General features: G+C 45.0%; 1 protein-coding gene across 3 annotated transcripts in view; it reads left to right on the top strand.

The window, feature by feature from the left end:
* Positions 1-25,684, top strand: part of LOC147748673 (uncharacterized) — a 106,050-nt gene that overhangs the window by 14,466 nt on the left and 65,900 nt on the right. For all 3 annotated transcript variants that reach the window (XM_086963540.1, XM_086963546.1, XM_086963542.1), the window contains exon 3: positions 20,667-20,777. In XM_086963540.1, the coding sequence (XP_086819666.1) occupies positions 20,667-20,777 (111 nt within the window). The remainder of the gene's footprint in view (positions 1-20,666; positions 20,778-25,684) is intronic.

Raw genomic sequence — 25,684 nt, 5'->3', positions numbered from 1 at the left:
TAACAAGCGCCTCCCAGGCCCAAAGAATACGATACATGAAAAGCAAACGAAAACAATTTAGAAACACAGAATAAAAGATTACACTGTATACCATGAGATGGCTATACTATACCCCTTACTTTATAATAACTATTGCATTAGGTTAAGTGCAGAACAAACAGCATTGCAAAAGCGGCGATGCAAGCTCGGAGCATATGAGAAAACAAAGCGTCCATCTTAAGTGCATTGCGCATTAGCAACAAATTCCCACCAGAACTGCGAGTGCGTCACATCACATGGGTATGACCGACGCATGCGCAGACTAAATTCCCGCAAAGCAGCGGCCATTTTAGAGGCAAGCGTATTAGACTTAGTAAACACATAAGCAAGCTTCACTGGGACACCCCGTGTAGTGTAAAATGTGCAATATTAGTAAGACAAACAGGTTGATTTAGTCTATTAAGGTTATTTGAGGTTCTTGATACAAGCACGTCGCTAACTGTGCGAAACCTTGCTCCATCACCATCTTCTACCCATGCATAGATCCCCAACTGATCAAGGAATAGGGTGTCAAGTTCTTCTCATCCCAAACTTGAATCTGACGCTTTGGTATGTAGACTTTGAAGTGTGAAGGTTTAATTTATTATTCTGTTGTTGCAAGATGGCACTGGTGTTTGTACGATCTCACACCTCTTGCTGCCTATTTATTGTCAGAACCTATTCGAGTGGACATGGGGCAAGCAGGGGCTACTGGGCTCCAGCTGTAGGGGCTGTGGTCATTTGTCTCTGATAATGTGGGGTCCCAATATTGTTCTGCAAATTGGACCATGTACAACCCCTTCAACATTTTACTATAAGTGGTAATAAAGGTGTGCAGTTGCAGGCTTCTCAGGGAGGTTAGTATGTGGGTACAACAAGCTCAGCACTCATGATAAGCTTAGCAGCATAATAACTTGATTGTCCAGCCTAAAGGTTATCTGTGCAAAAGAGAAGCACTATAATACACAATAAAACTCGACACTGGACACTATAAAAGGTATCAGTTACTCATAGTCTCTGATGCCGGGCTACTACTTGCAAATGAGTATGCCCTCTCTCCTCCCCACTCCACCAGTCTTAATTCTTTGGGTGCCCTGGAGTTCTCCTCATCTCCCATCTGGTAGGCAAAACCAGGAACTTAGTCTCTCAATGGTTCTCTCATCAACTTTTCCTGCTCGAGGTAGGTCTTGCTCTGGCCTCCCACACTTCAGACCCGGTCCTCCCGCTTAGTGGGAAGACGCACCATTGGTTAGTGCATCGGACCACACGTCAGAGTAAGGACCAGATGCTGGCATCATCAGTTGGTGGCCCTCTTCCAGGTCCACAGAATAGTCTGGAGATAGGGCAGCACGTTGTTGCATGGTATCCTTCCTCCTCGACTGTCTCGGAAGTCAGTGATTCTGCTGATCCATCCTCCCATGCGTCTAGGTGGCAGTGCAGTCGTCTTCCTATCGTAGGTCAAGGGACAAAAGTTGGGTTGCATCAAGGCACTTCATTAAAAAGGTGGCAGTGTAATCCAGTCGGGTGCACTTCCATTCAGTACCTCAGCCAGATGTACAGTCATTTGGGCACACAGTGGGAAAGTGCCTGCAGGCAGCAGTTTCACTTCTAGCAGCGTAGTCCGCTTGGGCATATGTCTGGCAAGTGTCACTCGGCTATTCTCTACAAAAGTCCATGTGGCCACACTTGGGCAGTGCCACACCTTAACCTCAAGTCTCTTCTTCAGCAGCACAGACTGCTTGGGCACACATGGGGCAAGTGCTACCCTTGTGACAGCAGTGTCAATGGGGAAATCCGTTCTGGCGCACTTCAGCTGTGCCATGAATTGTACTATTTGGTAAAGGTGAGGGAGGCAGAGCCAGACTCACTTTGACGCTCCTTCAGGGGCAACTTCTCTTGCCCACGCCAGTAGTCAGCTCCTCCTGAAGGGTTGACTTACTCATTCCCTCTTATTCCAGACAGGATTCTCTAGGTGCTCCAGCTCTTCCTCCAAATTAGACTACAGGTGAGTTTAACTCACCTGTGGGAGGCTAGCTGAACAAACAGGCACCAGCTGTGGTTGCACTGTAGTCCTCTGGGTACTCTGTGGAGCAACCCTTCCTTGATCAGAGAGAAATTGGAACTAGAACAACAAGTGAGTCAACAGCTCCCACTCTTTTTGAGGTATAGCATACAGATAATGTATATTTTCTGCACTTCCAGAATCAGTTTGGTAAATTTCTTCTTTAATTTATGCTTCTCAGACTGTGTTCCACAATCAGCCTTCTTTTAAAAAAAAAAACATTTTTATCCTCATTTGCATTTTCGCCGCCCACTACTAAATGAAACCACCCTAGGCTTTTCACCTCATTTACTGGCATTGCAGGAAAAAGGCTTACACAACGCTATTTAGAGCAGAGGCTCTCCTCCGGGCATAGCCCTCCCGTATGAATAGGGCAGAGAGTCTTCCTCTAAAGCGTGTCCACCCTTACCGCTAGTCTTCACAATACCTAAGAAGACTTCAACCAGCCAAGGTGGGCAAAGGCTTAATCATTAGATTCATATTTTATCAAACGCAAAAGACCCTTACCCTCACCTAAAACACAGCAAAAATGGAGTCCAAAATGTATTTCTCTTTTTTGTCTGATCCGAAATATCCAACTTTGCAGTGAATCTCATAGCTCATAACCAATCCAGTTCTGTTGGGGGGACCTGTGAGACCCACAATTTACAAATCTCTCTTTGTGCCAGAAGTATAGCATAAACAAGCATTTGCAATGCAATGGTCTCGGCATCATTAAAGGTAGAGCTATTGGCATTGCTCATGACATTTCTTTTTTTTCTTTAAATCATAAATAAATGGCATTGTCATTTACATTGCCAATACACAGCACTCTGCACTCAACAGCACACACCACTCTGCACCTGCACTCACTGCTCTGCACACTCACTCTGCACTCACTACTCTGCACTCACTACTCTGCACTCACTACTCTGCACTCACTACTCTGCACTCACTACTCACTACTCACTACTCTGCACTCACTACTCACTACTCTGCACTCACTACTCACTACTCTGCACTCACTACTCTGCACTCACTACTCTGCACTCACTACTCACTACTCTGCACTCACTACTCACTACTCTGCACTCACTACTCTGCACTCACTACTCTGCACTCTGCCCTCACTACTCTGCACTCACTACTCTGCACTCTGCCCTCACTACTCTGCACTCTGCCCTCACTACTCTGCACTCTGTGCCCTCACTACTCTGCACTCTGCCCTCACTACTCTGCACTCTGCCCTCACTACTCTGCACTCACTACTCACTACTCTGTCCTCACTACTCTGCCCTCACTACTCACTACTCTGCACTCACTACTCACTACTCTGCACTCACTACTCTGCACTCACTACTCACTACTCTGCACTCACTACTCTGCACTCACTACTCACTACTCTGCACTCACTACTCACTACTCTGCACTCACTACTCACTACTCTGCACTCACTACTCTGCACTCACTACTCACTACTCTGCACTCACTACTCTGCACTCACTACTCTGCACTCACTACTCTGCACTCACTACTCACTACTCTGCACTCACTACTCACTACTCTGCACTCACTTCTCTGCACTCACTACTCTGCACTCACTACTCTGCACTCACTACTCACTACTCTGCACTCACTACTCACTACTCTGCACTCACTACTCACTACTCTGCACTCACTACTCACTACTCACTACTCTGCACTCACTACTCTGCACTCACTACTCACTACCCTGCACTCACTACTCACTACTCTTCACTCACTACTCACTACTCTGCACTCACTACTCTGCACTCACTACTCTGCACTCACTACTCTCTACTCACTACTCTGCACTCACTACTCTGCACTCACTACTCACTACTCTGCACTCACTACTCACTACTCACTACTCTGCACTCACTACTCACTACTCTGCACTCACTACTCTGCACTCACTACTCACTACTCTGCACTCACTACTCTGCACTCACTACTCACTACTCTGCACTCACTACTCACTACTCTGCACTCACTACTCTGCACTCACTACTCACTACTCTGCACTCACTACTCTGCACTCACTACTCTGCACTCACTACTCTGCACTCACTATTCTGCATTCTGCACACTCACTCTGCACTCACTACTCTGCACTCACTACTCTGCACTCACTACTCTGCACACTCACTCTGCACTCACTACTCTGCACTCACTACTCTGCACTCACTACTCTGCACTCACTACTGGCCTGGATGGCTACTTTCAAGAAAGCACAGACGTGGTAGCAGATTTCAGGTGTGCTCAAAAATTGTAAGTGGAGCAGATGCATATTTAAAACATTTCTCTCAAAAATACTACCGCTGATGGCTGACCACCATTCATTTCACATCTATGGAAACTGAGGGGCAGATAACGTTTAAAAATATTTCATTTAACGTTTTCAGCAATTTTGTTTGTTTTGCATGTTTAGCTAATTCTCTGCTTTGAGTGACGTTTGCCAGACGTGAGAGTGCTTAATTGATTGCATAACACCGACGCAAGCACCAATCTGGCATGGCATTGAGTTGTAGTGTCACTCACAATGAGTGACAGCTGACATGCAGAAAGGCACCTCAGTGAGGTAGCTACAGATAAACCGAGTTAAACCAGGGAAGGACCCCCCTCCCCCTCCCACGAAAGGCGTGCATCTGGACTCTTTTATGCGGCTGAAAGGAGACCATACAGAAGAAAGCCCGCGGCACATAAAGGCAGATTCCTGGAAGGAGCTGAAATGGGAGACGGCAAGGCCTTTTTCAAAGCAATTTTTTCTGCTGTCTGTGATACAATAGCAGCGCGGATGAGAAAACAGTGAATCATTGTAATTATTGCTTACTCCATATTCAGCGGCTGCTGATCTTTTTTCAAAGCTAAGGGTAAGGTGCGTACAGCACCGACTCAATTAAAGCACTGAATATAAGATCAGTGGCTGGCTGTCTCCACGCTTATTAACCTGGTTGTCCAATGGTCATTGAGAAAGATTCTCAAATGGAGGCGGAAGCAAAGGTCCAGGATTAAAGGTGCTACCGTATTGGACGATGCCCAAGGCTTGCTGTGTTCAAGTGTGTGCGCTCGTGGGTGTGCAATTTATTTTATTTATTTATTTCTGAGTTTGTATAGCGCCTGGTTACACTGTCAGTGTGTCCTGACGCACGTAAGATTAAAATGCAAAATAAGCCTTGACAAATTCGATAGGTATGATTTTGCATGGCGTGCAGGTCAGGCGTGCACGCGCCATACACAGCCGCACCGGAAGTCAGGCAAGGTCGCCTGTGACGGGGGCGGAGCCGCGACCGGACCGGAAGAGGAGGCAGGCGGAGGAAATGCGTCGAGTGGCCCGGGGCTCCTGCGAGCGTGGAGAGCCCCTGGGCCGACAACAGGACGTTGCACACGTGTTGCAGGACTCCCTTGACCAAGAGGGAGTCCCGGGAAAGGAGCCGCAGCGTCAACTCTCCCTGCCGGTGCGGAGAGCGGAGTCCCCCAGATTGCCACAGTAAGTTAAAGGGGAGAGGCGGGGGCCGGTGCACGTGTGTGTGTGTGTGTGTGTGTGTTTGTGTGTGTGTGTGTGCGCGCGCGTGTGTGTGTGTATGAGTGGGGGGGGTTCTGTATGTATGTGCGTGCGTGAGCGCTTCTGTTTCTATGTATGCGCATGCGTGTGTTGTGTGGGAGCCTCGCGCAGCGCTCGTACTAATGCGCGTGCCAGTTTAGATTCGCCTGCGCGCGCCAGGAGTGTCTCCTGGGAAGCACACTCGCTGACAAAAGATCTCGGCGGAGACGCGCTTCCGCGCGGCTAGCCGAGACCTAAAAATGAGCTTAGCATTATCATCAGTACCCTTACCTTGCAGATCAAGTCTTCCAGATATAACTAGCTCAAGGCTTACCGTGATCTGCAGGTCTAGGGCCCTTGACAGACAGCTACTCACGGCCTCCCAGAACTCTTTGATCTTCGGACATAGCAGGAACATGTGCAGGTCATCTTCGTTGGGGCTCTTGCACTTGGGACACGCCACCACACCGCCAGAGCTAAATTTGGAAAGTCTTCGAGGAGACCAATACGCCCTGTGAAACATAAAGAAATGGTTCTGCCTTAAATTTGCAGGTTTTACTATTTTATAGAGCATAGACATTGTTACTTGCCATTGGTCTTCTGTCGTGATCTCCGGCAAGCAATCTCCCCACATGACCTCGGGCAACTCGAAGGGGCCGTCCTCCATCTCTAGAATCAGCCAATACCACAATGAGACTTCTTTTTTAAATACACAGTTTGAAAAGCTTCTCCGGCTCATTGTAGATTCCAATTTGGTCTCCTACTTCCATTGACCAACTCTGAATCTGCAGATATTTAAATCTGGAGAAGCTTTGGCCCCATTTTTGTTCACAATCCCCAGGTGACCAACTTCCCATCCGGAAATAGGTCCTTCCATCTCTGGCGACCCAACTCCTTTAACGGTCAATCAGCCTTTGTCTAGAGCAGTGTTTCTCAAACTGTGCTTCATTCAAGAGCAGATTTTTGGTGAGTCAGGAATGTTCCAGCACTAAATAAAGATGCCTTTAAATTATGTGTTTATATCGTCACATTTGTGGTGTTTCAACCACAGAGGCCAAATGTCGAGCTATGTCTTCTGAAACTACTGCTTATCCTTTTACATGGGATTGGTGTTTAATTTTCTTTCTCTGACTGAAAGGGAAAGGAGATTGTTTTTTGCAACTCACAACAAAACAGTCTTTTTTGTAACTCTGAAGTGTGCTGGAACTGATTTTAATAGGCTCAAGACAAAGCCACTTTACTTGGTGATGCACAAAGTATAAATATTCACAAAAAACCCATTTCCACACATTATCATGTAAGTGCTGTAGGCTACATACTTGTATCAGTAAAGCTGTATGTCTTTGTAAAGTTAGTGGCCATTTTCAATTGAAAATGTGATGTCTAAATGGCAATGTGCTACCATATGATGCTTTAGTTACATTAAAAAATCACACCTCATGTACATGAAAAGAAGGTGGGTTACTAAAGTTTGTCATTTTAAAAAATTGGTCATGGTTCTAAAAGTTGGGGAGCTTCTGGTCTATAGTGATGTTCCTCTCACCAGGATCGTCTTCAGACTGGAACACCCACAATAGAAGGACAAATAGCTGTGAGAATTCTGCACCTGACTTATCAACAGGCTGGCCTAATAGTGATCAGGATGAAAGACAAAAGGCTAACTCTTTTTTAAAGTACCCTTCACACTGCAGTCCCACCCATTACTCCCACTATCCACTACATGCTGATGCTCAGGATACTAATTATAAGCTTCTGTTGCAAAAATACCTCATTGGATTTCTAAAGGAAGGGTGTTTCCTCTTTCCTCAATCTGTTTAAGTCCACATCTTCCAGACTCCGGTGTGTCAGCAATATATTTTCACTATCCGGGAAAGTAAACTCATCTCCTTTTTGTGCATACGAACAAGTGAGGGACTTCAAAAATGGAACCTGGAGGCTTACTTCACTCTGGTTCACTCAGACATTCACAATGTGTGCATACAGACAAACACACATCTGTGCAGTATAATAGTGCAAGGATCCAGGTTCACCTGCAGAAGCAGCACTTTACACGACTGTAACAGATAAAAAAGGTCCGGCCATACTAGGAATGGTAAAATACTGCATGCTTCCACCACCATGCTACATGCTTGATGTGAGAAGTTGGCCTGATATGCAGTGCTCACTATTCTAGTGATCACTATGTATCAGTCCAAACAACCCTTATTGATGATTGGTTGTAAGTCAACCTTATAGACCAGCTATCCTAGTAGCATGGACAAGAGCAGTCTTTAGGCTAAACTCTAGAGGGCGTGTTAAGCCAGCTGTTATACCATCACATATACCCCTTGAACACCAAGTGAAAAGACACCACACAAGTTGTTATGAAAATAAAAGGATATTTATTTATAACACAACAGCCCTGGACTCTTTATGAGGACAGGGCGCTAAGCACAATACAAAGCTCTTAAAGAATTTCTGAAAGTTGCACAATTTACACAACTGCCCGAGGGGCACAGAAAACCATATACTACAAAAGTGGAATGTGAAATTACTAGCAGGTAAGTACTACTCTCAAAGACTTTAGAAATGCTAGGCCTACAATGCTGAACCCTTGGATTAGGAGCAGGAGGCCTAGGGACGTCGTGTGCAGAGTGGGAACTCTCACGCTTGATGCGGGACAAAGTCTATGGATACTAGTAAATGCAAAAGTTAGTGTTCTTGGGCGAACCCGACTAGGTAGGTCAAAAACGAAAGTGGATCTAGACACTTAGAGAGTTGGTCTACGCTGGAGCACCGTGGTACTCGGTTTACCTAGCCCAGGGGCTGCGGCTGCATAGGGTTCAAGTGTAGTCGGGTTTCTTCGTCGACGAACCAGGAGCCTGAAGTGGAAGTTGCTGGCAGGTGACCAGTGAAGATGTTCCGGGCCGATCCAAGGACTGGATCAGCTGAAGAGGGTACCTGTAAGCAGAGGGGACCAAGTTCTGAATCACTAGCCAGTGATTAGATGGGTACCAGGATGGCACCGGATGAAGTCACCTCGACCAGGTGAGTGGGCGACGCTGGGCTCTGTAGTCTCTCGGACCAGGAGGTTTTGTCGGCGACCAGGATGGAGGTGCGAGCTGACCCACGAAGGTATCTGCTGTCGGCGATGCTGGACCCAGGATTGGGGCAACAACTCTTGGCAAATGCAAGCCCACGCGGTGGACTCAAAATGGCGTCTGGAGTGGACCAGGAGGGTCCGGGGTGCTCCTCTGTTGGAGGGGAGCAAGGGCCAGTCTGGAGCAACCAGACCAGCGATGGAAGTGTCGGCGTTCGTCGTCAAGAGGGCTACAAGCCAGCAGGCAAGTGGCCAGACAACGCGGTGAGCAGCAAAGAGCAGAAGGGCCCCACGCAGATCTCGTGGATGCTAGGGGCTGGACTTCGGTGCTGGAGCTGCTCAGGGTTAGGGCTTCTCAAACCCCCAAAGCACTCACTCGAGGATCCCTCGGGGTCGTGCTGGATAAGCGTAGTGCAGTTCTGAAGATGGCCGGTCCCTCGAGGTCTCGTCACACCCACGAATCTCAGCTGGGCTGATGATGTAGGTAGAGGTCAGAGGTGCCAGGGAAGCCGGGTCTCGTAGTGCTGGTCGGTCTGGTTCCGGAGGAAGGACGTGCAGCAAACCGCAGTTTACTTAGTTAGTGCCCGCAGATGCAGGGTGACTACTCCTTAGTCACAAGGGAGAAATCTTAGGAAGAAGTCTTGAGTTCCTTTCGTAGAAAGTAGTTTCAGGATTCAAAGATGATCTAATTTGGAAGGGTCCCCGCTCCCACCTTTATTCTAAAGAAAGGGGCTGGTACGGGACTAGGTCCTGCCCATGGGTGGGACCAGAAAGGGGGGTGGTTACACCCCTCTCCCATGCCGGACTTTCCCCAGCTCAGGGGCTGGTGTGCCCCTGGAACTGGTTCAAACTGGCAGATGCACAGTGAGCACCGGGGTGCCACTTGCAGTCACCTTCCTATTCAGCCCTGCCTACATAGGATACACAAAACCCTGTCTGGGATGGTGCTAGCACCGCCCCTGAAAGGAACCCCTTCGTCCAAGCTCCCCTCGCTGGAAGGACTCCCAGCTGCAGGGGGTCAGACTTGTGTCTGTGGTGGCAGCATCCATTTTGTGATGCTGAGGCTCGAGTTAACTTTAACCGGGGTTCACAGTTACATACATGTCGTGTCCCTCTAGAAGGGTGGAATGCGAACCCCGTCGCCAGAATTGGCGAGGGGTTAGTATTCCAATTCGTATGACACCTTACTCGACATGTTTTGATAAAGCGATACCTGAGTTGGCAAATAACCGCGAGCATTATAATGCACTTAAGAGTATATGGTACGCGTTATCATAAAACAGCTATTAGGACTTGGTTCCGCAAGCTGCAGACAGGCTCAGCTCATGCCAGAGCACCATCTCACATAATTCCAAGCACTCTGCCTTCAGGATTGTTAAGGCCTGCCATAGGAGTGACTGATAGGAATACATGTGTCCATTTGAGGGTTAGATATAGGTATACTATATCTACAGCAAAGGGTGATTACACCACTTTGCCCCAGCTGTCGTGCAGCCAGTTGTGTCAGATTTAGATGGCCAGCCAGGGGTGGCATAATACATGCTGCAGCCCCTGGTTGGCCCTGGGTACACCTATGCCCTGAGTTACAGGGTCTGATAAGGTGGCCCAGTACCAATTGGTAAATGCACCTAAGGTACACGTGTCAATTTAGTGAGAGAACAGCAAGGCTGTGGGTCTGATTAGCAGGCCCACAGCCAGAGAAGTCGTAAACCAGTGAAGCAAAAAGCAAAAATCTGGGGTGATCATAGGATTGCAGACCCTACTCTCCTACACTTGAACCCATGATAGGGACAGAGTTTCCCTGTCACAAATTAGAGCACACTAAGTGCACCCCTGCAGGACATGTCCAGGGCAATGCTCACATCAAGGGACACGCCTAGGCCTTTGACAGTTCTGATATCCTAGAAACAGCACAAGAAGATGACTGCCAGAAGTCTTTTAAAGACATGAGGCTAACATTATGCAAGGCACCTGTACGGAAGGCCCCTAAGTATACTGATTAATTCCATCTTTATAGAGACCGACGCCTCAGATAAGTTTGAGCAGTGTTGGCTCATTTGCTAACAAGGATATAGCGCGTACAGTGACCTTTCTCAGTTGCGAAGTACTCCCCAGGAAATAGAACTGGGGGACTATTGTGAAAAAATGCTTTGCCATAGTGTGGGCTTTGAGGAGGTTCCATCCTTACTTGTTGGGTGCCAAGTTTGTAGACCAGTCATAATGCATTAAAAAGTGAGAATCTTAGCATGCTCAGATATTCTCTCGTTAAAAGGCCGAGATTCTACAGTGGAATCTAAAGCTTTAATGAATCATAGTCATGCAGATTGATTTTCCTGACGGTTTTTCTCATCCAATGACTGGAGTTTTTCAGGTGGAGTGTGGATCCGTATTGTCAGATCTGGGAGAGGAGTGTATTGGACAGAAATGTCTCTCCTGCATGGTGTGTCCTGAGTTGCCAACTGCATGCATATCTAGTATCCTTACTTTTTGTCTTGGAGCTAGCATCAAGTTAATCTTAGCGTGCCTGCAGAGGCTTTGCCCTGACAGTGTGAGGTCCTGGACGTGTCCTTTGATACAGGAGTACTGTCCCTGTCCTATGTAAGGGGGCATAACATGGTGGTGGATTAATATCATCTTTTTTTTATAGATTGATAGCGTGGTAGGCCTTTTTACCTAGATCACTGAGAGTGTGGCCTACAGGCTTTATTTAGGTACTGTTTCATTGCTATGTGTGAGCCCAGAACTTTCTGAAGCCTTCCACTGTGTATGCCAAGTGAGTGTGTTGTGTGTGTATGTGTAGGACGTTCAGTAAGAGGGTTCTGTATAAGTAAGCCTGAATGCTGAGGCGTGCTGGATCCATTCTGGATGTCCCTGGCGTAGCACACTCCAAGATTGAGGATGAGAACACCTTCCGAGTACAGTGGCAATGTTTTGTCTGCATTACTGAGATTGGAAGGTGGAAAACCAGACACTGAAGCGAGGGGCATGAAAAAAGTGCTACCTTCAGAAATTCCACAAAGACGTCTGTAAACAAGAGGCTACTGATTAGCTGGTCCTGAGCACTGTCATTTGGTTGATGGTAGTACTGCAGTTTTTGTTGTATTAGCTGAGGACATTATTAGGTCCAGTTTGTCCTTTTGTCTATCAGTGCTTACTTCCTCATAGAGGCTGATTACAGGAAAGTGCAGAAACCTCATGCTTCATTTTTTTTTTTTTTTTTTTTAAATATCTTTTATTTTACCTTTCAAAAAGAAAAAAGCACACATTACAGAAAAAATAGAGACATAAAAAACAAAACCAAAAATGCAGCATTTTGTTCATACATTTGTTCATCTTACAGTACAATCCAAATAAATTTCACGTTAAAGTTATTTAACCGCCAAAAGGGGGAAAACATATCATATATTAAATTATATAGTATAGTAAACACCATCATATTACATCAGTAAAAAATAAATCAACCTATTCCTGTTCTCCATTTCTCCAAAGGTCCCCATATCTTAATACCTCGTACTCTCCCACTCCTACCCTTTCTTGCATATATGTATTTTTCTAAGTTATGTATGGCAATGAGGTTTGATAACCATGTTTGCAAAGTCGGGGGATTCTTATCTAACCATACCCTGGCTAGCATTAATCTAAAGACAGCCGCTGCCATAAACATAAACATTTCATCACCTGAATCCACATACTCATTTCCAATATCCACACCCAGCATAATTAAACCGACCGAGAAGGTTAACCTGATCTTTAATGAATTGGTTAAAAAATTTTCTACATCTTTGATTAGTGTGTATAATTGAGGACAAGTGGCAAACATGTGGACGATATCTGCCTCAGTAGAGTTGCACCTGGGGCACGTAGTGCCTTCCGTACCCCCCCACTTCGCAATCCTGGCTGGGGTATAGTATAGCGAGAATAGCGTTTTGTAATGTTGGGATTGCAAGGGGGCGGAGCATAGGATAGACCGACCTAGCTCCAGTGAAACGTTAAATGATTCGGGTGTGGCCTCTATCCTTTCCCCCCATTTGGCCCTATGTTTGTCTAGATCATCAGGTCTGATTTTTGCCAGTACAGCATATATTAGCCTAATGGAGTATTCCTCCCCTGTAATTAGCCCTTCCATCAACTCAGTTGGCTGAAAGCCCAGTGGACCTCCTTGTTTATTCCTAAGGAAACTCCTGATCTGAAGATACTTAAAGAAGTCCCTTCTGTTTACTTTATATATTCTAATCAATTCCTCAAATTGTATTATGCCCTCTGGTTTGACTAAGTCCCCAACTTGCTGTATCCCTTTACCCTCCCATTCTGCCATTAATGCATCAGAAAAGATTTCTTCAGGGAATGATTTGTTCTTGTAGACTCTGGTGTACCTATTAAATCTACCCATGCCCGATTTCTTTAAAAAAATACTCCAGACTTTAAGTGCTGCCCTTAGGGTTTTGTACGGCTGCCTTCTAAGATACCCCAAATCCGTATAGTACAGGAATCCGTTGTCAGCGTTTTGACCCAATATCATTGTGTAAGTTTCAATTGACATATTCATGGTCTTTGATGCCCCGCCCCCTCCTCCAATTAATCCCTGCATATACTGGAGTGCAGCCGCCAAAAAGTATAACCTAAAATCTGGTGCACCCCACCCCCCTCTATCCCTTGGCAGGGAAATGAATTTATATGCCCTACGAGTTTTCCCTCTTGCCCATATAAATCTATTGGCCAAACTTTCCAACCTATTAAACCATTTGTTGTCAAAAATCAGAGGTATTGACCTGAATAGATACAAAAATTTAGGCAGGACCATCATTTTCAGCACGTTTGTAGTTCCAACCAATGAAAGATGTAGATTGCTTATTCTTTCCAAATCTTTTTTTACCTTAGTAAGCAGTGGTTCAATGTTTCGCTCTACTAAATCCTCCAGTTTTACAGTAACATCAATACCTAGATAGGTTGCATTGCTGACCACCCTGCTATCTAAACTTGATGCAAATCTATTCAGAATGATCTGTGTTTTAGTTTTATTTAGGTTATAACCAGACATCAACCCAAACTCATGCGCTTCTGCCTCTACTCCAACCATAGCTATATCCGGATTCGGAGTCAAAATAGCCACGTCGTCAGCGTAGGCCAAAATTTTCACCGTGCATCTATTGAATGAGACGGGTTGAATAGCCTGGTTTTCCTCTAACTTACGTAGTAGTGGCTCAATGTACAAAGCAAACAGTAATGGTGAAGATGGGCAGCCCTGACGAGTCCCCCGTTGTACATGTATTGAATCCGAGTGCCCTCCGTTTACTCTGATTTTGACCACTGGCTCTCTATATAAAGCTTGTATAGCGCATATATAGCCTGGCCCAATACCACACCACCTCATAGTTTCCCATAGATAGTCCCAGGCGACCCTATCAAAAGCCTTCTCGGCGTCTAAAAACAATGCTGAAAAAGGGTCGCCTGTAACATCTGCCACATCGATCGTAGTGATTAGCGTCCTAATGTGCTGAGTGGTACCCTTCCCGGGTATGAAACCATGCTGTGACGGGCTCACCAAATGTTCAATACAGCCTGCTAGTCTCTTTGCCAACATTTTAGAGTAGACCTTACTATCTGAGTTCATCAATGTGATGGGTCTGTAGGATCCCGGGAGGGTTGCGGGCTTCCCTTTTTTGGCAATAACAATTAAATCTGCGCCGCGCCAAGAATCTGGTGAAAGCCCTCCTTGTTGCACATGTACCATAACTTCAAACATATAAACCAACAAACAGTCACGAAATACTTTATAAAATTCGACCGGGATTTGATCGGGTCCTGATGCCTTTCCTGCTGGTAAGTTATTTAATGCATCTATAAATTCCTCCATACGTAGGGTAGAATCTAACATTTCACCTTCTTCTTTTGTAACTCTTGACGCACGCACACCTCCAAGATAGTTCCTAACTTCCTCCATATCCTCAGTATTGCCCTGTGTATACAGTTTTTCATAAAATCCTCTAAAAACCTCTCTTATCTGATCATGCTTCATTTTGAATGTGTTGTGGTTGCTCCAGTCTGGAGATAGCCCGTGCTCCCCATTGTGAGAAGCAACACTCTAGACAAAGGCTTTGTCAGGAGGTCATTCTGAGATGGACACTTGTAAGAAAACCACCCCAAAACAGTTAGTTCTGAAGTATGAGACAAATAATTGGCATTCCTGTCTAGAAGTTGTGTACACATTTAGGACACAAGCCATCCCATTTAGGTCCAGTTCAAACTACTTTCTGGCCAGGGAAGGGAGGTGTAGTCCAGAGTACTTTGTTACCAGAGCTGGTGTCTGCCTAGTAGCCAGTTTCCCTGAGGTGACTGGGCCTTACTGGAAGTCTGCACATTTTGCTGGAGGAGCTGAGGGTCTGCCACAATGCCTAGAATCCTACCTGCCTGCTGAGAGAGGGAAGGAGTCTGCCTGACTCTGCAGCAGGAGAGACTGTCCAGGAGGAGAAGCCCAGTGTGTCGGCCATCTATAGGAATCTGGCTAAGTGACAGCAAGCTAAGAATAACTCATGCGGCAAAGGGTTTCGCCAGCCTGGTTCCTGCAGGGAACCACTTTATGCAACTTACTGTTGTGGCCCGGTGAAGACTGCCTCGGCCATGTTGATCATAGCCGCTCAGTTGGGACTGTATCTGCCATGTTGACATTGGCATGATTGAAGTTACAAATCCCAGTTAATGCTAAAATTGGATTGCATCTACCATGTTGAAAACATCAGCCCAGTCAGGTATACAGCTGTCTTAGAAGGCCCAGTCGTGCCACACCTGATGTATTGATATCAGCTCGACTGGGGCTGTAACTAACCGTATCGGCCCAATCAAGGTTGCTCCTGCCATGAGGACGACGCTGGTCTTACCAGGGTTGCATCTGCAGTAGGCCCGATTGAGAGCTCAGACCTGCTTGCAGATAACCAAAGCCACCACAGCTCTAGCTACATCTTCGCTCCATGCTCCAGGGCCGCTTCCCCACGGAGTTGGAGCAGGGCGGCTGTATGCGCGGAGACATGACTGCAACTGGTTCAACAGACCTAAGACTGTCCTTGCTTGCTGTGAACCTGCCCATGAGAAGGAATGCCTGCTAGTTATGCTCCAGTGTCAGCACAACGCAGTACTGTTTCACACACTACCACAAAAGGGGCAAGAACCATGAAACAAAACAAACACATTTGACGTGTGTGGATGGTCAAAGCTGCACCTGTGACCAATTCATGCATTTGTCATAACTACTAGGGGAACTGGCCATACAGACAGGGTCGCTGAGGGAGGGTCCAGCAAGAGGTTTGCACACCAGTGGCATACAACCACAATCAAACCTGTTGGGGCCCAGTAGCCACTCTGCCCTTTAGCCCTCTAAAATAAAATAGAGTGGCTGGATAGGAAAAGTTTGTATCGTTAGTATCAGTCACGCAGTCGAAATGTACTACGTTACCAAGGTCTTCGGTACCAAAAACAAATTTATTTAATTTTTATCTGTTTTTTAGATTCATCAAAACGCATGGGCAAACCAAAGACTGTCACGACAGTGAATACATGAATGCATTATTTACATTTGTACACACATACCAATATACATTATTTACAAGGTGAAAGAAACACAATTGAATAAAGACAGTTATAAAAGACACACCAAAAAAAGCAATAACATTAATCAATATTCAAACATTAATTGCATTTATATACAGTGAGAAAATTCCTACAAAAAGCAAGGGTACAACCAGTCCATGGGGATGTGAAACCAAAGGACAGGCGGGGACAGATGGAGTAGTACGCCTGCCTGCCTGACAACACTGTGGTTGATATTTATAATGGGTTGCACCACTAGGGTCCCAGATGGTGTTTACTTTCTCTTCCTAGGTGCACCCTTTTGAATAGCCACAGGATGGGTATGTCGACGCGTTTCGAACCGGATTATTGACGGTTCTCTTCAGGACAGGGACTGGGAACAATGATTCTGTAACAATATACAGAGTGGGTGTCAGAGTTAGATATAATAGTTGTGTGAAAACTTTTAGCAATGACTCCACACCATGAAAAGACTTCTGGGTGTGACTCTGTTCTAGAGCCCATTTCCAAATTTGTGGATGTGTTTTTGAAACCGCTGGTTGTACAAGTGCCATCCTACCTAAGGGACACAATGGACTTCATCAACAAGGTCGAAGGTGTACCATTTGATCCTTCTTGTCAGTTATTGGCTACCATGGATGTGTCCTCGCTATACACCCAAATACCCCAGCAAGACGGTTTGGATGTCATGGAACTCTATCTGGAGGGTCGACCGCGCCCACACAGGGTGCCTACAGATCTAATAATCTCTCTGGCTACGGTGGCCCTCAAGAAAAACTTCTTCACCTTTGAGGACGAAATGTTCTTACAAATTAAAGGCTCGGCGATGGGCTGTCCTTTCGCCCCCGAAATGGCCATCCTGTTTATGGGCCAGTTTGAAGAAAAGTTTGTCCTGAATAACAACCCCTACAGAGACTCCATCGGACAATGGCTCCGATTTATAGATGATGTTTGGTGCGTGTGGAATGGCACATCTATACATTTGGAAGAATTCCATGTGTGGCTGAACAACAGGAGCCCAGACATTAAATTCAGCCTGAGCTATCATGAAAAAACACTCCCGTTTCTGGATGTCGAAGTCTCAGTAAAAGAAAATGCATTGTCATGCTCTTTGTACCAGAAGAAGACGGATAAAAACAATGCTCTTCATTACAAGAGCTACCATCCGCGCAGCCTAAGGGACAATCTCCCTTATGGCCAATACCTCCGCGTCCGACGTAACTGTACCACCATCGAGCAATTCGAACTACATGGACAAGCACTGACCTCCAAGTTACAGGAACGTGGCTACCCCCAGAAGCTCCTGAAACACTCTATGAAGAGAGCGAGATGGAGACCAAGGGAACACCTCCTTGAAAAAAGATCCAAACCCGCGACGGACCGGATGGTATGCGTTTCCACCTTCGGCCCCCACACCAACCAGCTGCAAAAAATCATCAGACGCAGTTGGCACCTGGTCAAGGAAATCCTTCCGGACATAGGCGCCCCCCTCTTTGCTCTGAAAAAGAACAGGAGCATTGGGCAAATGATAACATCGACTAGACCGCAACCCAAAAGGGATCACCAGAATACCATCTTTGGAGCAAATCCTGTTACGGGGCACCGCAAGTGTGGGATCTGTTCCGTCTGCGAACTCACCATGGAGGGGTCACTATTCACCGATGGGAAGAAGTTCTGGCGCCATAATGAACACACAAATTGCAAAACCAATTACACTGTGTATGCCATCCAATGTCCGTGCAATTTGCTGTACATCGGCAAAACCACTCAGGAGGTTCGCCAGCGCATCATTCAGCACCGTTCAAGAATTAACAATAAAATCCTGACAGCCCCACTTGTTTCACACTTTCTGCAAAAAAACCATTCCAGTCAAGACATCAGATGGACAGTCCTGGCGGTCATCAGGGGTGGCAGTGGAGACCCTGATCTGCGCTTGTCTCAGAAAGAAGCGTACCTCATTCTGAAGTTTGACACGTCTAACACTGGCCTGAACGAAATGTCTGAAATTTCCAGTCTGTGATCCAACCCTTAGTTCCTCGGCTGAGCTTGGTTGTGCTGCTGTTTTTTTAAAACCCGGTTGTTCATTTATTTTCTACATAATAGTCTGTACATGTTGTGCATACTTTGATTGTTGTTGCATTGTCTTGGCACCCTGTCCAACAGTTGGTAGGCTCACTATGTCTTGTTGATATAGTGTCCAACACGCAGTCAATCTGATTGTAAATACCTTTGCCCCGGTATGATCACACGCTGTACTCACTAGGTCCTGTGCCCAACAAAAGTCTGTCAATATTCATCTAAAAATGGCCCGAACTACATGGACCATGATCCTTCACTCACTCCGCCCACTAGCCACTCCCACGAGCCAACCGGCCAGGGAGTTTTCAAATATTCAAGCAAGCGCTGAGACACACTAACAGGCTGTGCGTGTTCCAGTCCGAGATACTCCGAGTGATTGAATCCTCCTGATAAAGTAAGTGGATTGCAGGTTCCCTGCCAAAACGCGCTAAGCACCATATCGCCATGACTCTCCGCCCCATGGGAAAGCTTGGTTTAATTACCCTTGCCTTCTTGTAACGCAGGTCCTGGCTCACTTATAGACCAGCTCTGAAGTGATTTCTGACATCAGTTGCCACACGTTGCACAAGCTACTCATTCAGGTAGGAATTGTTACTCGGCTCCGCAACTTACACATTTTGTCTCACACTGGAGTACTTGTCTAATCTCGCGCGCCGATTTCTGTGTGTCATTTTCAGCTTGCGCATCGAAACATTGTCAATATGTAAGCAGTCCCACTCTCGTGTGTGTACCGCGTGGCGGACAACCAAACCTTTAAGAACCCGAACCGGCTAACCACAGGTACGAGCTCTTGTCCTTGATGGCATTAGGTGATATGTATCAGTATAGCCCGAAAGTTCCTACTCGGACTAGGGTGCTAAGCTCCAATTTTGTATGTTTTCACAGAATCAACCCCTTTCCTGGCGATTTACCGACACCAAGGCACATTCTTTGCCACGTGCAGGTAAAAGTCTTTTCATGGTGTGGAGTCATTGCTAAAAGTTTTCACACAACTATTATATCTAACTCTGACACCCACTCTGTATATTGTTACAGAATCATTGTTCCCAGTCCCTGTCCTGAAGAGAACCGTCAATAATCCGGTTCGAAACGCGTCGACATACCCATCCTGTGGCTATTCAAAAGGGTGCACCTAGGAAGAGAAAGTAAACACCATCTGGGACCCTAGTGGTGCAACCCATTATAAATATCAACCACAGTGTTGTCAGGCAGGCAGGCGTACTACTCCATCTGTCCCCGCCTGTCCTTTGGTTTCACATCCCCATGGACTGGTTGTACCCTTGCTTTTTGTAGGAATTTTCTCACTGTATATAAATGCAATTAATGTTTGAATATTGATTAATGTTATTGCTTTTTTTGGTGTGTCTTTTATAACTGTCTTTATTCAATTGTGTTTCTTTCACCTTGTAAATAATGTATATTGGTATGTGTGTACAAATGTAAATACTGCATTCATGTATTCACTGTCGTGACAGTCTTTGGTTTGCCCATGCGTTTTGATGAATCTAAAAAACAGATAAAAATTAAATAAATTTGTTTTTGGTACCGAAGACCTTGGTAACGTAGTACATTTCGACTGCGTGACTGATACTAACGATACAAACTTTTCCTATCCAGCCACTCTGTTCTGTCTATTTTGTTGTTGAGATCCGGGCTGGGTAGACGTAGGATCCAAAACCTTTGTTGTTCTACACTTTAGCCCTCTAAAGCGGGGTCAAACAAGGTGTTATTTTATAATGTCCATAAAGTTGACACCCCTGGTATCCGAGGCCCCCCCCCTGACACCCGTCGCCAGTATCCCCTTGCCTAGACCCTGCTAGCGCCCATATACTTCCCACCCACGGTTTTTGTCCCCCTCGTTATCAGGTGCCACCACTGTATGGACAGTGCAGACCTTGATCCGACGCTCTCAAGGTGGGATCCTACATACCTGCTGTTATCCACCGCCCCATTGGCGATATAGATTCACTGTTTCCCGGCCTGCGGACATGTTTGTACGATCTACATTGATCATCCAAGAAAATGTATGTTTGCACCAGTTATATAGATACTAAAAAACGTGGCACGCTTGGCTGCTCGTGGCTGAATGTTGAGGCCATGTCAGCAGAACAATTACACTGTACCTGTATACTTTGATGCAACAATAAAATAAATTTCAGTAAAAAAAAAAAAAAGTTGACACCCCTGGTAGTTTTGCAAGTTTGTTTCTGTAATCTCACTTCATGCCACATGGCAGAACCCCTGGTAATTTTTGCGATTACAAGGTAACTTGTAGAATAATTGTTACTTCCTTTTCATAACAGGTCCTCTTATTGCCAACACGGTTTATCTGATAAGCACGAAAGGAAAAGAAGAGCTGTACCCCATGGAAAGTCAGCCATCAAAGAGAATATACAGTATTACACATTCCGCAAGTGAGTAAGAGTAACCTGCTTTGACTTGACAGTGATGCTTAGTCAACATAATTCCTCTCTCTTTTTCTTACTGCCCATCTCTCTCTCTGGCCCTTACCCCCTCTCTCCACTCGTCCATCCATCATGAATCGATAAATGTAGGCTTGCAGTGTCCCTAGGAGCGAATACTCAGTAGGAAAGTTAGAAACACCCACTAAAGGATGAACGTTTATGATAGCCATGGAGGAAAATTCAAAGACTTTTCCAGAGAAGGCACAGAGAGGTACAAGAGATGCTTACTGGAAAGACCATGAATGAGGTAACCAGGAAAAAAATCTGGAGAAACTAGCTGAGAAAGGAGAGTAGTGAAAGGGATCCTCCCCATCAAACCAAAGGATAAAGTTGGATGCTGAAAGGGGGTGGGGAAACCAGGATACCGCCTTTTCCTTTTTCTCGCTCCAGTACTCCTCCTGAAGTCATAGATGGGCCTGTTTAGCTCACACAGACCTTCTGATAGTGTAACCTGGCACCGAGAGAAAGCAAGTGCCTACAGGAAACTGAGGATGTTGGGCTCTCCAACATCCTCTATTACTCACTGAATCATTCCTCTCAATGATCATTTTGATAGTCTTCAGGTAGACTACAATAGTTGTGTAAAGGGTTTCCTTCCTTGACTTTTCCATTAGTCTCTTAGGTTTACCCTGTATAGCATTCCTTGTGAATCACAGCCATAAACAAATACATCTGTACCCTGTCCTTAGATATAAATCCACCTATTGATACAATAACCATTCACGATGTATATTTTTTTATTTTGGATTTACAAACCTTTGCCGCCACTCGAAAATATGTAGAAAAATGGCAGCTGAAGTTTGCCTGCAGAGTTCAGTCACATAACATTATTAAATATTACATGCTTCCTCACATCAGTACTTGTATTCTCTCTTTTAAAATGGAGGCGGAAGCTTATTTCTTCCCCAGTTCAGTGCCCTCGCACTTTCAGGTGATATTTTTAGGAGTGGTGTCTGATATTCTGTGTCTGGTCTTGATGTTATTTTTGTGAGGATCAACAAGCATTTTGCAGACCTGTCACTATTTACTCCAATTCTTGATGAGAATATGTTTTCTACCCAAAACAATTATATGTATTAATGAACAAGGGTATTTAATGTGCTTTAAACACTTTTTGGCTTCATAACACAAAATACAAAGTCTAACAGAATTCTAAACAGAAAAGGTAAGCATTTCAAGAACTTGTGAAATGCTTAATAATTTTTAATTGAGCATTCTTTTAGAGGCAGTGTGAAAAACACAGGATAGTTCTTTTAACCCAAACACATTTATGAAGGCCCTGGTTGCGGGCTGTCCCCTATGTGCCATAAATAATGGAAATATATCTCCAGTTAGAAATTATTTACACCTTTGTAAAATAGTTTCACAAGCACCCAAAAAAACCTGCATTCTTGACAAGCTGTTTTAAAAAGACCAACAATCAGCTGCCATTAATGGATAAACCACAGACCACTACCTGAAGAATAGATGTTCAAGATCTTTTTTAGAAGTCAATGACCAGTGTAAAAAAATGGCCTGATGAAACATACATAACAACCTAAACTGCCTCACCTGCAACCAATGAAGGGATAATGCTGCTGGTTCTTTGTCGGGTCTCTGTGACCTGTCACACTTCATGCGTTAGAATTTTTTGTTTTTGCAGTTTATTTTTAGAGCAGACCTAAGTATAATTCAGTCCCATAGTCTAGTCATGAGAAAACACAGTCCCACAACCATTGCAGAGCCACAGGAGTACTAATAATGGGTCTTTGGTTGTGTTCTAAGCTGAAGGGAACAGTTAGTACTTTAATCTGTGTCCGGGGAGAACTTTCCATCCACTACAAAACTAAGGTTTAGAACTTTGGTTTGGTCCCCATTGACTTGGTTCAGAAACTTAGGAGACCAGGTCAGATATTCATTAACAATGGTGCACACTTCTGTCTTATCCGCACTGTTTCAAAAAGGATTGGTCATCCAAAGCTACCCACGTGTAGACGCTCATTTAAGTCTGTGTGTGGCTATATTTGTACAATTTGGTTCGAAACATATGATGGCTTGAGTCTTGTAAGTGAAGGGCTAATAATCTAAACAGAGATCTAAGGGGCTTGAGCTAATTATTACATAGATGACAGATATTGTTCACTGTTGTGGGACTCCATACAATTCGAGATGAAAGGGGGAAGAGAAGCAGCCATTCCAGTCATGTCCAATATCATATTATTAATAGTATTAAAGGCAACAGAGAGGAACAAAAGAAGGCCCGCATAATCTGCGGCACCGAAGTCCTCGATGCTACTCTTTTTGGCCAACATAGGCAATAGAGCTGATTCTGTTTTGTGATTGGGCCTGAAGCTTGCCTGAGACCAATCAAGCTAAAACTTTGTTTTTGGGTTGTTCACCACTATTTTCTAGATACCGTCCATTATTTAGGCCACCATGGACATCAATCTAATTGGCTGAACATTGACCATCTTAGAAGGGGTTGCATTCATTTTGTTTCCACAACAAGTTGACAGTGTTTCACTTCAACAACTCAACTACCTATCCAACCTTAAATAAAGCACGAAGGTGGTGGTTAAAGTGGGCACCACAGCTCTCATGATAGACTACATGATTGTGCCACATCGAAAACGGCCTCCATAGAGAGCCTGATTTTAGGCCTTTTAGAATACTTCATACTTCCCTATACTGGGGGATTTGCAATCATAATAGCTCTGTATGAACTTTCTAACACTATCTGGGGTGTAGTGAGCTTGCTGTTGAGTGGGCTTCCTGGATCTAACTATGGAGGGGAACTTTCCATTTAAAAAAACTCAGCTAAATTGTGAGAAATTGGGTTATTAGTTGAGGGATGCAACAGCCCACCTCAAATAATAATAACAGTCCTTGACATAAAGTCACTAAATTAACTTGAGCTCAACCCCTTATAGCTAAGGCACTAATCAGACAAACTTAACTTAGAGGCAAGGTATAAAGTATTTATGCAGTACTCAAACAGTAACAAAGTCAAAACACAATACAAGAAATATACTAAACCAATTCAGGAAAATAGAGTCAATTTAATAAATAAAATTATACCAAAACAACAAAAATCCATTTAGTTAAACAAGAGTTATGAATTTTTAAAGTTTACGGTTCAACATATTGCCAAAAAGGATTAATGCCAACCATGGTCATCGTGTTGTGCATTGAAGCTGACTGTGACGGAGTGTGAGTCGGATACAGGGACAAGGTTCTTCCTGTTGAAAAGTTCTATCTCTGAATTTAGTTTCTGAAATTGAAGTAAAAAATCCTCAGCGGGGCAAGGCAGCAGTCTGTGGCCAAAGAAGGCCCCAAATGTTTGAGTACCCGCTGGACAAGATATTTACCAGAAAAGCTCTGAGTGGGGGAAATTTGAATTTAGTGCCGAAAAAAGGGTGATAAAATATTTCTTATCCTGTGCCCATTCAGTGGTATGGCCAGGAAAATGAGCAACCCCTACGCTGTGGTCACTCTCTAAACCAGTTCTGGGGCACCGGGTACCTGACTGGCTTGGGGACAAAGTAATAGGAGATGGAAGGTTCTAGATGGCAGGAAACTCTAGCCATTCCCAGGATGCCAGATCATTTCTCCACCCCTATCCCAACCATCTCGCACAGCATTCTGGGACAATCCAACATGGCAATGTCAAAGTTTCTCTGTAAAGAGGTCCGCTGAGGGCTTCGACTCTAACCCTAGCTTCCACATCCCATCCCACCTAAACTTTAAAGGTGAGCCCCTCCTGTGTTGACTTCAGAGGTCTGGGCTCCCTCCTTTGTTTGAATTGGCTAAGGATATCCCATTCTAGGAGCAGCGTGACAAGCTAATTATCAGATGCAGATTTTCCTCCTTACCCCCTTTCAAGGAACTGAGCCAATTACAGATTTTCTTTCTCCTTTTGTGTTGAGAAGCTTGTTCTCTTCTACTGCGAATCAGAGCAATTAGCATGGACCAGTAGGGGGACAAAGGCCTGGAAAGTGACTATGAACTGAGCCAGAGAAATATGACAAGTTTTGAAGTACCATAAGATTTAGCTTTAGTGTGTTGGTAACTTCAAAACCAAACTGGTTTGTATGTGAAGTCATAAGCAGCTCACAGTGGGGACACGAGTTATAGTTTCAGTCACAAGTTTATATTTGCTTGAGATTTTCACGAGTGAATTTCAGTTGTTGCGTTTATTTAAAATGGTATGTTTTAACTGCCATTTTCACCAAATTATAACGTTCCTTCAACCTTTTGGTTTCCCTTTGGACATTTCTTAAGGTTTTTTAAATGTAAAGTAAGATATTATGACCATAATAGATAGTATTACCATGTCTAACTATAACGTCACCCCAACCTTTGGTGTTTACAGTGAATTTCTAGTTTTTTGTTTAAAGTAATATTTTATAACCATACGCTTGTATCCAATGCCTCATGGACAGCAAAACCACGCTGTGCATGGCCTTTGGTCATGCACAGCGTGAGGTTGGCCACAGTTGGCACACAAACTGGGAAGAAAGGCAGGGACTGGAAACGGATATACAGAAGGGGAGGCTACACACGTATACTCGAATAGTGCAGGTTCAGGAATCAAGAAAACAAAGTAGCATAGAAGGCAGTGCTGGGGCTGGGACAAGAGTTGAGCTAAGGCTCAGGAGTCAAGGTAGTACTGCAGGCAGTGCTTGTTCAGGAACAGGGAATTACTAAAGCTCAGGAGTCAAGGTAGCACTGCGGGCAGTGCTAGTTCAGGAGAAAGGAAACTGCTGCAGTTCAGGAACAAGGAATTCTAAGGCTCAGGGGTAAAGGTAGCACTGCAGGCAGTGCTAGTTCAGGCGAAGGGAAACTGCTTCAGTTCAGGAACAAGAAATAGCTGAAGC

Source organism: Lissotriton vulgaris, chromosome 1_1 (assembly GCF_964263255.1).
Source record: "Lissotriton vulgaris chromosome 1_1, aLisVul1.2, whole genome shotgun sequence".
NCBI lineage: Eukaryota > Metazoa > Chordata > Amphibia > Caudata > Salamandridae > Lissotriton > Lissotriton vulgaris.
This window is presented reverse-complemented; position numbering and strand designations above follow the sequence as displayed.